This window comes from Eleutherodactylus coqui, chromosome 5 (assembly GCF_035609145.1).
Source record: "Eleutherodactylus coqui strain aEleCoq1 chromosome 5, aEleCoq1.hap1, whole genome shotgun sequence".
Taxonomy (NCBI): domain Eukaryota; kingdom Metazoa; phylum Chordata; class Amphibia; order Anura; family Eleutherodactylidae; genus Eleutherodactylus; species Eleutherodactylus coqui.
In genome coordinates, this window is record NC_089841.1 from 13,989,359 (window position 1) to 14,004,396 (window position 15,038).

At 45.8% G+C, this 15,038-nt stretch overlaps 1 protein-coding gene across 2 annotated transcripts in view; it reads left to right on the plus strand.

The window, feature by feature from the left end:
- LOC136629036 (oocyte zinc finger protein XlCOF8.4-like) overlaps positions 1-15,038 on the plus strand; it is a 99,118-nt gene that overhangs the window by 80,837 nt on the left and 3,243 nt on the right. The window contains exons 1-4 of one of the 2 annotated variants that reach the window (XM_066605158.1): positions 2,235-2,370; positions 4,926-5,068; positions 5,733-5,912; positions 5,995-6,118. In XM_066605158.1, the coding sequence (XP_066461255.1) occupies positions 5,012-5,068; positions 5,733-5,912; positions 5,995-6,118 (361 nt within the window). In that variant the 5' untranslated portion in view covers positions 2,235-2,370; positions 4,926-5,011. Of the gene's footprint in view, positions 1-2,234; positions 2,371-4,925; positions 5,069-5,732; positions 5,913-5,994; positions 6,119-6,200; positions 6,266-8,293; positions 8,397-15,038 lie in introns of those variants that run through there. The other variant, XM_066605157.1, reaches the window with a different exon arrangement.

Genomic DNA, 15,038 nt, shown 5'->3' on the forward strand with positions numbered 1-15,038 from the left:
CTCTGAGGCAACTGTCTTTCTCTGGTAATCTCTGAGGTAACTGTCTCTCTGGTAATCTCTGAGGTAACGCTCTCTCTCTGAGGTAACTGTCTCTCTCTAGTAATCTCTGAGGTAACTGTCTTTCTCTGGTAATTTCTGAGGTAACTGTCTTTCTCTGGTAATTTCTGAGGTAACTGTCTTTCTCTGGTAATCTCTGAGGTAACTGTCTTTCTCTGGTAATCTCTGAGGTAACTGTCTTTCTCTGGTAATCTCTGAGGTAACTGTCTTTCTCTGGTAATCTCTGAGGTAACTGTCTTTCTCTGGTAATCTCTGAGGCAACTGTCTCTCTCTGGTAATCTGAGGTAACTGTCTCTCTCTGGTAATCTCTGAGGTAACTGTCTCTTTCTGGTAATCTGAGGCAACTGTCTCTCTCTGGTAATCTGAGGTAACTGTCTCTCTCTGGTAATCTGAGGTAACTGTCTCTCTCTCTGGTAATCTCTGAGGTAACGCTCTTTCTCTGAGGTAACTGTCTCTCTCCCAGGTAATCTCTGAGGTAACTGTCTCTCTCCCAGGTAATCTCTGAGGTAACTGTCTCTCTCTAGTAATCTCTGAGGTAACGGTCTCTCAGGTAATCTCTGAGGTAACTGTCTCTCTCTCTGGTAATCTCTGAGGTAACTGTCTCTCTCTGGTAATCTCTGAGGTAACTGTCTCTCTCTGGTAATCTCTGAGGTAACTGTCTCTCTCTGGTAATCTCTGAGGTAACTGTCTCTCTCTGGTAATCTCTGAGGTAACTGTCTTTCTCTGGTATTCTCTGAGGTAACTGTCTTTCTCTGGTATTCTCTGAGGTAACTGTCTTTCTCTGGTATTCTCTGAGGTAACTGTCTTTCTCTGGTATTCTCTGAGGTAACTGTCTTTCTCTGGTATTCTCTGAGGTAACTGTCTTTCTCTGGTATTCTCTGAGGTAACTGTCTTTCTCTTGTATTCTCTGAGGTAACTGTCTTTCTCTTGTAATCTCTGAGGCAACTGTCTTTCTCTGGTAATCTCTGAGGCAACTGTCTTTCTCTGGTAATCTCTGAGGTAACTGTCTCTCTCTCTGGTAATCTCTGAGGTAACGCTCTCTCTCTCTGAGGTAACTGTCTCTCTCTCTGGTAATCTCTGAGGTAACGCTCTCTCTCTGAGGTAACTGTCTCTCTAGTAATCTCTGAGGCAACTGTCTTTCTCTGGTAATCTCTGAGGTAACTGTCTTTCTCTGGTAATCTCTGAGGTAACTGTCTTTCTCTGGTAATCTCTGAGGCAACTGTCTCTCTCTGGTAATCTGAGGTAACTGTCTCTCTCTCTGGTAATCTCTGAGGTAACGCTCTCTCTCTGAGGTAACTGTCTCTCTCTAGTAATCTCTGAGGCAACTGTCTCTCTCTAGTAATCTCTGAGGCAACTGTCTCTCTCTAGTAATCTCTGAGGCAACTGTCTTTCTCTGGTATTCTCTGAGGTAACTGTATTTCTCTGGTAATCTCTGAGGTAACTGTCTCTCTCTCTCTGGTAATCTCTGAGGTAACGCTCTCTCTCTCTCTCTGAGGTAACTGTCTCTCTCTCTGGTAATCTCTGAGGTAACGCTCTCTCTCTGAGGTAACTGTCTCTCTATTAATGTCTGAGGCAACTGTCTTTCTCTGGTAATCTCTGAGGTAACTGTCTCTCTCTGGTAATCTGAGGTAACTGTCTCTCTCTCTGGTAATCTCTGAGGTAACTGTCTCTCTCTGGTAATCTGAGGTAACTGTCTTTCTCTGGTAATCTCTGAGGTAACTGTCTCTCTCTGGTAATCTCTGAGGTAACTGTCTCTCTCTGGTAATCTGAGGTAACTGTCTCTCTCTCTGGTAATCTCTGAGGTAACGCTCTCTCTCTGAGGTAACTGTCTCTCTCTAGTAATCTCTGAGGTAATGGTCTCTCAGGTCACTGATAACAACTCCTCTGCACTCACTGATGTCCCTCACTGCCGGCTGTACATGTGACTTTACCTCAGCTCAGCTCCTCCCACTTGCCTTGCTCTTATTGGCTGGCTGATTAACCCTTATTGTGCCCCTTGGGAAGGCCCCACCCCCTCTGTATGATAGAATGGAGCAGGTAAACCTGGATGTCCCATTAGAACCTGACTGTCAGCCGTGTGACATCCCAGCAGGAGGAGGCCGATTGTTCTACAGACACTGGGAGTTAGGATTCTTATGGAGAACAGTCTCAGGCCCAGCGGGCAGAGGGGGCGGGGCTTATAGACCAACCCCTGTCAGGTGATCCCTGCCTCCTCCCACACATGTTGCTTATCACATGACTGTGACATCATCACAGGTCCTATAAGGTGGGTCTGGAGGGAGAACATCACTCCTTAAGGAGAGCACCAAGAAGGTGAGTGAGGAGACTTATAAGGCCGTCCACCCCAGCGCTGCAGGATAACCATAGTAACCCCCGGGCCGTACAGTCTGTGTTTAGTTTGGTTTGATCTTACACTTTGTGCCTTCTGTGTGACCCAAATAAAGTCCTCAGAGAGTGAATGTGGGGCGACAGACAGCTTGGCTGAGGCGGCTGTCACAGATCACTCCATGGATGTTCATTATGGTTCAAATCATTTGTTTTCTCTTTAGTCTATTATGGACGGCACTGGCCTTCCACAAGGGGTCGCAGCCCCCTGCCAGATACTGTTTGACCTCCGTGGGGCAGCACTCAAGGATGGGAGGTCAGTTACCAGGGGAGTTGGCAGCCAATTACAGGCTGCAGACTCCCCTGGCACGTGCTCCTCCCACTGAGGGACTGCAGTTGTGATTGGTCATAACTGCAGTCAATCAGTGCACTGCTGGCCGTGTGATTAGTCCAGGTGGCGTCCTGACACGTTGAGGAGTAGAGCAGGAGACTGGAGGAGCAGTACATAGGGCAGTAAGTACTGTATGGAGTTAAATATGTATAGCTGGTATAGGTTCTATCAGCTGTATGTGCATAACTATTTACAGGAGATCTCCAGGTTACATCAGCATGCTCCATAGATGGACATCTCCTGTATATGGTGATACGGACCATGCTGGTATTACCTGGAGCTCTCCTGTATAGAATTATGCAGCATCACAGAGGGATACCCTGGACACCTGATATACGTGGGGAGATGGAAGGGTTAAGTGTTGGCTTGTCACGGTGGCACTTACAAGGCTCTTTTTCCGGAGGGATGACACGCAGCCAAGGCCAGAGTGTAACTGCAGGCCACCGAAGACATCACTAGGATAGGGAATGCCAATAAACAGAAGGATAGGGGTAGTAGTTGTCACCCGTGACGCCACCGTTCCTACACACCGGTATGTTACACAGCAGAGAATAATTACAGACACAGTTTTTTAGTACCTCGGGTGCCTAGGAACCGTTAGGGCCCGGTATGAACGTTACTTTAAGGAAACTTGCAGTAAATAATTATCACAAGGCAATTTTAGGTACAGTTTATACATTGCAGGCGAGAGAAAAAATAAGAGTGTTACGGTATACTACCCTTGATACGCCAGCCCGGGTGCCCTAGATCTTACCCACAACCCCTGTCCCTGCCTACTTGCCTCCACTCCTGGCTAACCCAAGGTGGGCAACTGGGCGACAGTCCTTACTCTGACTAGGGACCGAAAAAAGGGACGCTGGCGTTCCTGGATGGAAAGGGTAGAATGCTGACAGAAAAGGCAGATGAAAATAACCAACACGAAGAATACTAAGCAGAACTGAGGCAGATGGAAAAACCTGGCCGACAACAGCAAGTATGGCATACAAGCTGACAGGAGCAGGAGACCAACAGAGGCAGACTAGCTAGCACACTGAGGGAAACCAATAATTGGCAGTGATTGCAAGTTTCTGCCCGACCTTTACACAAAAGACTCCGAGCAGGGGCGGAGAGAGTGAGACAGCCAACTCCCAACAGAACACAAGAAATAGGAGCTCGTGCATGGCAGCTGCACTCACAGGTGCGCGCTCGCGTGGCACGCCGGCCAGGCACTAGCACCCACGGCAGCCGGACAACAACCCGGGGGAACGCGCCCCGACCGCGGGACCCTGCACACTGCTGCCCCGGGAGGACCAGCAGCTGCTGCATGGTAACACAGAGGTCTGGGAGGATACACAGGGTGACACCGGTTCTGCAGCCCACGTTATTTGTCAGGAACCGCTCCTGGAAAGGGAACACTCTGGAGGAAGAAAAGGGTTAGAGTCACTCCACAGACACTCTGGCAGCAATTATTGACTTTCAGTATTTGCCCCCCACTAAGACGCGTGGGTGTGACAATTAAGGAGCGTACTTCTACGCGGGGATCCAGACTCTGGGTGGCCGCATAGGAAAACTTGAAGACTTGAATTAGTACCTTTGCACTGGCCTTATCTTACAGAATTACTTACGAATGCTCTCTTGTACTTGGGCTCACATCCAGATTTCAGTCGCTACGTGATATCTCTCCTCAGCTTCCATCTTCACCACAAGGAAGCTGAAGGTGCTTCCATATGGCTCTGTGTTAGGTGTCAGGCAAGATGGAAGACACTCCTGAACACTTGATGGAACTCCTTTCCTGCTCTCAACCACTACTATTTATACCTTCACTCACACCACATGACATGACAGACTGATGTATGTACATGCAGGCAATGATTTTATTAGAGTTAACCTCTCAAGCGCCGCAGCTGTGCAATACACACACTGGAAAGAACAAGACAGGCTTGCACAGTGCATCAACATAAGACAAACATGTATGACATTTATGAAGGGGACCAGGATGATGTGCTAGACCACTACAATTATGTATGTGCAGCTAGGATACGTTATACATTTCCTGTATATAGTGAAAAAATTATCAAAACAGAAGCCAGGAATGTGGAGAAGAACCAACAGGGAGGAAGGGGGAGCCACTGTCTGTATGGTTTTTATATTGTCCCATATTCTTTCCATTCAGGTCCCAGAATATTTGATCCTCTGATATCTTCTATGTAAGATATTCTGGTGATTGACCTATACAGGATAGAAAAGCACAGAAACAAGATGACGGAGAGTATATTAAATCTCACCCTAGAGATAATCTTCCTGCTTACTGGAGAGGTGAGAGATTCTGATGATGCCACATTACATTATTCTTATCTATGGTAATAACAGATGATGTCACTGGAGAGGAGATAGATTCTGATGATGTCACTGGGAAGGAGATGGACTCTGGAAATGTCTGTAGTGATATTTATTAAAGGGGTTGTCCCGCGGCAGCAAGTGGGTCTGTACACTTCTGCATGGCCATAATAATGCACTTTGTAATGTACATTGTGCATTAATTATGAGCCATGCAGAAGTTATAAAAAGTTTTATACTTACCTGTTCCGTTGCTGGCGTCCTCGTCTCCATGGTGCCGACTAATTTTCGCCCTCCGATGGCCAAATTAGCCGCGCTTGCGCAGTCCGGGTCTTCTGCAGTCTTCTATGGGGCTCCGTGTAGCTCCGTGTAGCTCCGCCCCGTCACGTGCCGATTCCAGCCAATCAGGAGGCTGGAATCGGCAGTGGACCGCACAGAAGAGCTGCGGTCCACGGAGGAAGAGGCCATCTTCAGCGGTGAGTAGAGAAGTCACCGGAGCGCGGGGATTCAGGTAAGCGCTCCGGTGAGCTTTCTTTACCTCCCTGCATCGGGGTTGTCTCGCGCCGAACGGGGGGGGGGGTTGAAAAAAAAAAAAAACCCGTTTCGGCGCGGGACAACCCCTTTAATGTCTCCCCCTATAAAGGATTACACAGTAGTGAAGAAGACCTCTAGTGATGGCTGTCAGGCCCCTGTGTGTGATGAATGGGGAAGACCCCTGAGCCCAATCACGGGGCCCCCATCTCACCTCCTGATACATGAGGACATGAATGTACAGAAGATTCTAGAACTCACCAACAAGATGGTTGAGCTGCTGACTGGAGAGGTAACGCTGCAGGGAATGCTGGGACATTATACAGTAACAGCACTGGAGGCTTCTGGGTGATGACTGTATATTGTGTTGTCAGGTTCCTATAAGGTGTCAGGATGTCGCTGTCTATTTCTCCATGGAGGAGTGGGAGTATTTAGAAGGACACAAGGATCTGTACAAGGAGGCCATGATGGATACCCGCCAGCCGCTCCCATCACCAGGTAATAGACAGGACTAAATCCACGGGGACTTTATTATCTCTATATAAGGAATGACTTCAGTGTCCATCTGTGTTTCCTGCAGTTCCATCCAGTAAGAGAAGAACCCCAGAGAGATGTTCCCGTCCTCTTCTTCCACAGGACCATCAGGTAGATGGAGATGTCTCTCTGATCTGTAGAAGGCTGTGAAGCTCTTGTCTTCAGTCTTATTAGATGTCTTCTCCTTGTGTGATGAGGCCGGTGGAGATGGCAGGATTACCGCTGACCAGAGACATTACATTTTGTTTGGATCTTCTCCCAGTTTTCTGGCTGTGGAGACTGCTGGTGGGAATAAGGAGCCAACAGGTTGGATTTATATCTATCTGCTCTTTAATTTTCCCCAAGACAACCAGCGGATGTGTCTGGTAGACGCTGATCTCCTCCACTGAAACAACGTGCATCGTATCTAGTACCTAGAAAGAGTCATCGAATGGAATGAAACTTTGTGTTATTGTAATGTAATAATTTATTGTGTAAAATTGAACCCTTGTAGGGAAGCTCTAGTACCCTGTTGTACCGCTTTTACGAGATGTGATACGGTTGGGCATGGTGGCTCTAGTACCCTGTTGGGTCACCTCTTGCTTGGATAAGAGATGTGATATGGGGGGGCATGGAGGCATACAGGTTCAGTATGGTATTCTGCGGCATATTGTTCCACATTTGCTGTAACTGAAGCTCTAGATTGTGCAAACTCTTGGGTTGTCAAAATTGGCATCCCAGATGGTCTGATACCTGTTCTATTGCTGATATAACTGGCGACCAGGCAGCCATGGAAGTGTGAAAATGTTATGGAGACATTCCTGCAATACCCTTCTGTGTGCGGCCAAGCATTATCCTGCTGGAAAATGCCTCTTGGAAGCTGCCATGAGAGGAACACATGTGGCTGTAGGATGTCCTGAACATATCGTTGAAATGTTATTGTCCCTTGTACCACTACTGGGGGTAACCAACTGTCATATGTGATGGCTCCCTAGACCATCACACCAGCAGGGGGCAGTGTGCCACTCCACAGCAAAGGCAGGATTAAGGCGCTCACCCCAAGGTCTCCCAGCACAGCCCAAGTCCATGGCCAAACTTAACCTAGATTTGTCGCTGAAGACAGCCCAGTTGTGGTCCATAGCAGTCCAATTTTGTCATACATGACACCACTGCAAATGGAAGTGAATGTTTGTGTCAAAGGCCGCACATGTAATGGGCCAGTGAAATCAAATGTCCTTCAGCGAAGCGCATGAAAATTGGTCCGATAGACACAGGGGTGTAATAATGGCACCACCTGTCTCTGGATAGTGGACAACAAAACGATTGGAGCTGCTTGTGCTTTGGACGATCCAATGGTCCTATCTACTGGTGGTCTGTCAGGGGGTCTTGAGCCTGGTCACCTTATGTGCTCTCATCCTCTGGTCCGAACACCTCCTAACCGTCTGGTCAGAATGGCCCAGGTGGTGGGTAATTTGTCAACACGTCCATCCACTTTCTCCCATCCCAATAATGCGCCCCCTCTCAGACTCTGGTAACGGGGTGAAATCTCTTCTCTGCGTCGTAGAGGCGTCTGGTGGTCAACAAGCTCCACACAAGTGAAAGAGGTCACTACACACAAGGAGCCTTTGATAGCCTTTTATAGGCCAAGAGGGGAACCACTTTTTTGGGCCTCCGGTGACCAGACCTTTTATTTAATCACCACAACTCTCATCATTTACATATAGATGGAACTGCATGCTGAGTTTTGCAGCAAAATGACAACTTCTAGGTTCTTGATTTTCTTTTTTTTTGTCTTAACTAAGAGTGTACATGTGTATGAGGTTCCTGAGGTGTCATTGAGCAGTCCTCTATTATGTAGTTTCTAGACCCGCAGCTATGTGGCTTAGATAACTACTCATATCAGGTCATTTTTTGTCATTATGTTGATTAAATAATTAAAGGGGTTTTTAAGGCAGCACCCGCTGTCAGTGTCAGGTTACGCCAGGGTTTGAGAGGAAATCACTGTTCCCACCCCTATGTAGTGTCTGGCTCTCCTAATTCCAGTTGTAGCGCTCATTGAAATTAATGTTTTCAGGTCATGTCACTCTTAATAAGGTCATATAGAATATTCCACATGACTTCTCCAATCATCTGCTGACTTTCACAATATTTGTCTCACAGCTTTTGTATCCGGATGAAGATCTGACCAATATTAATACTACAGAGACAAATGTGAGGGGTGATCAGCGGTGTAAGGAGGAGATTCCTACAGGTAACCGCCCAGGTGAGTAGTAACCACTAAACTCCTCTATGGATTTTGCCATCACTACATCCTCAGTCGGAGAGCTCCACAGTCTCACTGCTCTTACAGTAAAGAACCCTTTCTGTGTTGGTGATGAAACCTGCCTTCTTCTAGACGTAGCGGATGCCCTCTTGTTACCGACGCAGTCCTTGGTATAAACAGATCATGGGAGAGATCCCTGTATTAATCCCTCATGTATTTATACATAGTTATTTGGTCGCCCCTTAGCCATCTTTTCCCAGGGTGAATAATCCTAATTTTGATAGTTTCTCTGGGTATTCCAGTCCCCTCATTCCATGTATTAGTTTAGTTGCCCTTCCTTGAACCCCCTCAAGCACTGCAACATCTTTTCTGAGCACCGGTGTCCAGAACTGTACACAGTATTCCATAAGAGGCCTGACAAGGGGAAGAATAATGTTCTCGTCCCTTGCCCCTATACCTCTTTTAATGCACCCAAAGACTTTATTTGCCTTTGCAGCAGCTGACCGGCATTGATTGCTTCAGTTAAGGAATCTATGATTCCCAGCACGCTCAGTTGGGGAGACAAGATGCTTTTAAACCCCACATGTGTATGCAGGAAAGCTAGTTTGACAGCAGAAATGAAGATAATTCTCTGCCAGCTTGAATACTTTCAATCTCCCGACAGTGTCATATGGTCTATAGAGACATTTGTATTGAATTATTGTGTCCCATGCACTAATTTATTTTCATTATATATATTATGATCATCCTTTTTTGTATTTGTTCTCTTGCTTTTATAAATGTGATCATGTGATATATTTCAATGGGCTGGATAGCAGTGTGACTTGATGATGTGATTTGGTCATGTGACATGATCACATGTACCTGTGATGTCATCTGCTGTATTTCGTCGGTCTAGTTAACTTGATTGTAATGCTGCTTGTCAATAAAGGCCAGATAAAGGCGCTAGTTTGGCGCTGAAAAGTGTTGCCTGCAAGGTCTCATCCTGCCTAATATCTTCATCCCAGTATGCCGTTGCCCTTGTTTCCTTCTATAAATTACATCTGCGGTCTCCGAGCTAAAGCTTCTATGTCAAGACACCAAGACAGTTGGCCAGTACACCATCCAGGGTTGTACAATGGCAGTCAAACTTGAATGAAATAATCAGGGTCTGGTGGCAATAATCCTGGGGGGGGGGGGGGGGGGGGGGTTAGGTGGATAAACTAAAGACAAGTTGGCAGGCCGAGAGCTATCATCCTCACTGAAATATTTCATCTGTCATTGGTCTTGATGATAAAGTTGATATTTGCTTCAGAAAACGACCCTGGAGGCGGCCTATAATGAGGAGGTTGTGTCTGGCACTTACATTTTTGACGAAGCCATGGAAGTAGAAGGGACTAGCTTGTCTTCCGAGGAACATCTGAGAAGATGAACTGGAAATGTATGTCTGTACTGTGGTAGCTCTGCCCATTCCTTGCAAACATGCCCAGTGAAGTTGGGACTCGCTACCTGTAGTCTGTGGGACAAGCTCTGGGTGATATAGTGTTCTCGCCATAATTTCTCCTCCAAGTATCATTAAAAGACTAGAAGCAATGGGATGAAACTGAAAGGGAGGAGACACAAATTAAATATTAAAAAAGAACTTTCTGACAGTGAGGGTGATCAATGAGTGGAACAGGTTGCCACGGGAGGTGGTGAGTTCTCCTTCAATGGAAGTGTTCAAACAAAGGCTGAACAAATATCAGTCTGGGATGATTTAGTGATCCTGCACTGAGCAGAGGATTGGACCCGATGACCCTGGAGGTCCCTTCCAACTCCACCATTCTATGATTCTATCAGTGACCTGTGGTAATGTACACTTCTCTACTGAGGCCTACCTGGATTATGGCTCTGCCAGGAATTTCATAAATGTGGCTCTGGCAACACAGCATAGTAATGCTATACTACTCCTGAAGAAACCTTTGTCTGTCACTTATGTGGATGGGGGGCTCCAGCCAAATGTCATCATGTTCATCTCTGAATGTGTGAACCTACAAGTCAGGGTATTGCATGAGGAAAAGATCTCCATACTTTCTACTTGGGTCACTAAATTCAGCTTTACTGGCATTTCCCATCTTCCTCCAGAGTTCATGCGCTATAGATTGGTCCTCTGGGTAAATCTACCGCTGTGGTACTGATTGTCATGATTGGTGTCTGAGGCCACATATTTCCCAGGAACGTCTAGGATTACCACCACAGTATGCATCTTTACTGATGTGTTCAGCAAGAAGGAAGCTGAGACTGTGTCTATTCATAGGCCACATGATTGTCTGATTGATCTCCTTCATGGGATGGGTGTATTCCTTATCGGTGACAGAGACAGAAGCTATGTCTACATACATTAAAGAAAATCTGGAATGAGGTTTCTTTAAAAAATCTTGAATTTCAGTTTTTTCTTTGCCATGAACAACGATGGGTTCGTACTCCTGGGTGTAGATTACAAGGGACTTAATACCATCATGGTAAAGAATAAGAACTCCTTGACTCTAATCTGAGAAAACAGGGAGCAAAGGTCTTCAACAAGCTGGATCTTCATCGCATGTATATGTAACTTCATTTGAATCCAGGAAACAGATGAAAGGAAAACCGCTTTCATCACCTGCAATGGCCATTATAAGTATTTGGTTATACCTTTCAGTCTCTGCAATGCACCAGTCATCTTTCAAGAATTTGTTAGTGACGTATTGAAAGATCTGTTACACTTTTCCGCACTAGTCCATCTAGATGACATATTGATCCTCTCTCCAGATATCACCACTAATAAGAAGCAAGTCAAAATTGCTCTACTGGACACCCATCTAAATGGCTTATATGCTAAACTAGAAAAATGCCTCTTCCGACAGCTACGTCTTTTCTGACATATATAATTTTTGCTTCAGGACTTCGCGTGTATCCAGAGTAATTGTTGGTGGTTCTATACTGGCCTAAACCTCAAATCTTGGAATCCATACAACCCTTTTTAGGGTTTGGAAATTCCTACCGGTAATTTACCCCCCCCCCCCCTCCTTCTCTGCATTCACTACTCTGATATCTGCTTTCACTCAGAAAGGTGACAATCCTCTTAGGAGGCAAAAGAGGCCTTCAACAAATTAAAGCAAGCAGGTGCCTCCAAACCTATTCTTCACAGACCTGATACTGCCAAATCCTTTTTGGAAATCTGACGTGTCACTTTAACATGGAATAACTCCGTAAAGGTTTTGCATATCCCAGTGATTCTGACGTTGTTTTTTCACCACATGTTGTACTTCATTTAGGTAGTAAAAATAGACTGATAAAATTTGTGGATATTTATTAAAAGCGTCAAAATTGGGAAAATTTTGAAAAAAAATGTCAGATTTCCAACTGCAATATCTCAAAATGTGCAAACATAATATAGAAATTTTTAATAGGATATATATTTCTATCTGTTTACTTTATGCTGGACACACATTGTGTTTTTAACCATTTAGCAGACGTACAAATGTAACATTGATAATCAACATTTTGAGGAACACTTTGTTTTCCTACATCAAGCTAAGATTGTAAAGGCTCCTATGTGTCAGAATGATAGATACCCCCCAAGTGACCCCATTTTTAAAAACTACACCCCTTAAAGTATTCACTGAGGGGGTCAGGAGTGTTTTGATGCCACAGCTTCTTTTCAAGAATTTATGCAATTTAGAGGAGAAAAAATAAAATTTCATATTTTTGCAAATATGTCTTTTTTTAAGACCGTATTTTTTTCTATAGTGAACATGAAAATGAGGATTTGCATCCCAAAATGGATTCCCCTGTTTGTCCTGTGTTCTTAAACATACCCATTGTGGCCTTAATCTTCTGTCCGTATGCACAACGGCGCCCAAACCGAAAGGAGCAGCCGATGGCTTTCAGAACGGACATTTTGCTTGAAGGTGTTAGGCCCCATTGCTCACTTGTAGAGCCCTTGAGCGGCCAAAACCGTAGAGAACCCCCACAAATGACCACATTTTGAAAACTAGACCTTTTAACGAATTCCTCTAGGGGTGTACTGCGTATTTTTACCCCACCGTTTTTGAATAAATCGAAGCAAAGCAGAAAGAAAATAAGATTTTTACTTTTTTTTAGCAATTGTATTATTTTAAAAACAGTTTTGTTTGTACAGCACACATATAAATGAAGACTTTCACCCCAAAATGGATCCCCCGTTTGTTCCGTGTTCATAGACATACCCATTGTGAGCCTAATCTGCTGGATGCACAACAGGGCCCAAACTGAATTGAGCATCCAACTTGAACTGTATTTTAACTTTTGCGTCATCGCAATTATCCATGGAATATCGGCAATCACGTGACTGGAGACGGCTCACCACGGCCCTCGGTCACAGCTCCAGGCTCTGGGATACCTTTAGTAGCCAGGAGCAAGGAGATTTTAAATTTCCTGTACCCTCCACAGCTTCTGCTGTTGCGTCTGCCATTTTGGCGACAGGCGCATATGTCAAAGCTGGGGAAAGGTCCTTGGATAAGGATACCATCGGGGGACATTGCCGGTGGCCTTAGTCAAGTAATTTTACCCACCCTCATGGATCGGATCCGTGACGGGAGGTGAACTTTGTCTTTTTTTAACTTTTACATTGGATAATGGCGATATCGTGACCAAGAACCGCGTACTGCGGCCCCCAAGAAATCTCCATGCTCTCGGCTACATTTAGTAGCCAGGTGCGGGGAGATTTTAAATTACTCCGTCAATCTGAGGTTTTTACGCATGCGTCCGCCATTTTTGGAATGGGCGTGTGCGCAGAAGCCAGGGTAGGGTCCACAGATAAATCCATTGTCCTTGGGTACCTAATTACATCTCCCTTTTACACTTTTTAAAACTTTTTTTTTTAACTTTTCCATGATCGCTGTTATGCACTGGATAGCAGCGATCATGTGACTGGGAACTGTATACAGCGGCTCCCGGTGATAGCCCCCTGCTCTTGGCTTCTCATACTAGCCGGGAGCAGTGAGTTTTTACATTTCCTGGGCCTCCCGTAATGTCGTCTGGCACGCATGCGCAGATGCCAGTGGGAGGTCCGGGGAGGATGAGAAAGCCGCCGGACATCGCGGAGGATGTGGGGGGGGGAGTATTCTCAGCTCCTCTTACGAATCCGATCCGTAAGGGGAGCTGAAAGTTTAACTTTTATTTATTTCACATTAACTTTAATGTGATCGCCAGTATCCGGTGAATATCGGCGATCGCATGACCGGGAAGGGGGTCCCGCAGCGCCCGGGATGACCGCTCCAGGATGTCTGCTACCTCCGGTAACCGAGCTGTCACTTCCAGAGCCTGCAGGGCTTTCATTCCCAGAGGATGCATGTTTTTACGTCCTCTGGAAATAAAGCCCAGTAGGCCAGAACGTAAAAAGGCAATGGGCTGGTCACTAAAGGGTTAACTTCTATAGTTCGGGGCTACAGACAAACATAATAGCTTTTCCTCTCTCCAGATCCTTTGACTTATCAGCCGATTGCTATGAGCCTCAACATATAAATGCAATCACAGAAAATGGCCGTTACTTCCTGAGTAAGGAGCGCATGTAGATGCATCCTCTCACCATGCAGGTAGCTGACTACCAAATGGAGGAGCCAATAACACCTGTGAGGGCACCAAGAAGACAGCCACTCACACTGCCTCCTGATAATGAGGGGGGTGGATGCTTGGTGTACACTCCCACACATAGTGGATACAGGGTGCCAGACCATTCTGATATATGTAGTTCACCATGCAGACCAGCAACCTATTAATGATGCCATGATAATTCGGTGGGTTGCCCTGCATTTTTTTGGGTTCAACATATAAATGAACCCCAAAAAATTCTTCCTGTAAATATTACTTGCCTATTTGATATCCTTCCTGGTAAAACCTTTCCCTGAACTACCGAAAGGTCTCAGATTCTCCCCTGAGGTCACGTCTGAAAACGCGCTGAATATCCTGTTTTCATTCACTAGCGGACATTATTAGTGGCCCTCCTTTATAAAAAATGTCGGAATAAGTTTGTACTTGCCAGATCTGTGCTGAAATGACTCCTCACTTCAGTATCCTGCAGGTCTGCTCCAGCCCTTGCCAGTCCCAGAGTCTCTTGCCTGTAATCGGTATGATCCTAGTCAGATTTTCAAGTGTCGCACCTTGTCCCTCTTCAGGGTCTACCATCTGCTTCCTGTCTTGCGCACCTCTTCTTGTACTGTGTCTTCAGGCATTATGTTTACCACTACATGTCGTCTCCAATGCAGTGATACAATTCACCTCCAGTTTTGGAGAGAAGGATGCAAGGTAAACCGATGTAAAGCTTGACTTCTCACATCAAAAGGGTCGTCCATGTATTAAGACATTGTTAAATTGCCGAGCATGGAATAACATAGCAAGTAGATCTGAATTCACCTCTTTTCTTCCCCGGTAAAACAGTGGAGCAGCCCTGGTGAAGATCCCACTGTCAGCACAGGCCAGGAATTATGTGACCTGCCAATAAGAGGTCACAGTGTCACCTCCTGTTCTCTTGGCACCAGCACTCACATCCTGGGCACCATGATGCCAGGAGTTCAGAATGGGACACTATGACCACTGATTGGCTGCAGTGATCACCTGACTTCTTCCCTGCACCGACAGTGGGATTTTAATGAAGCCGATCTGCTA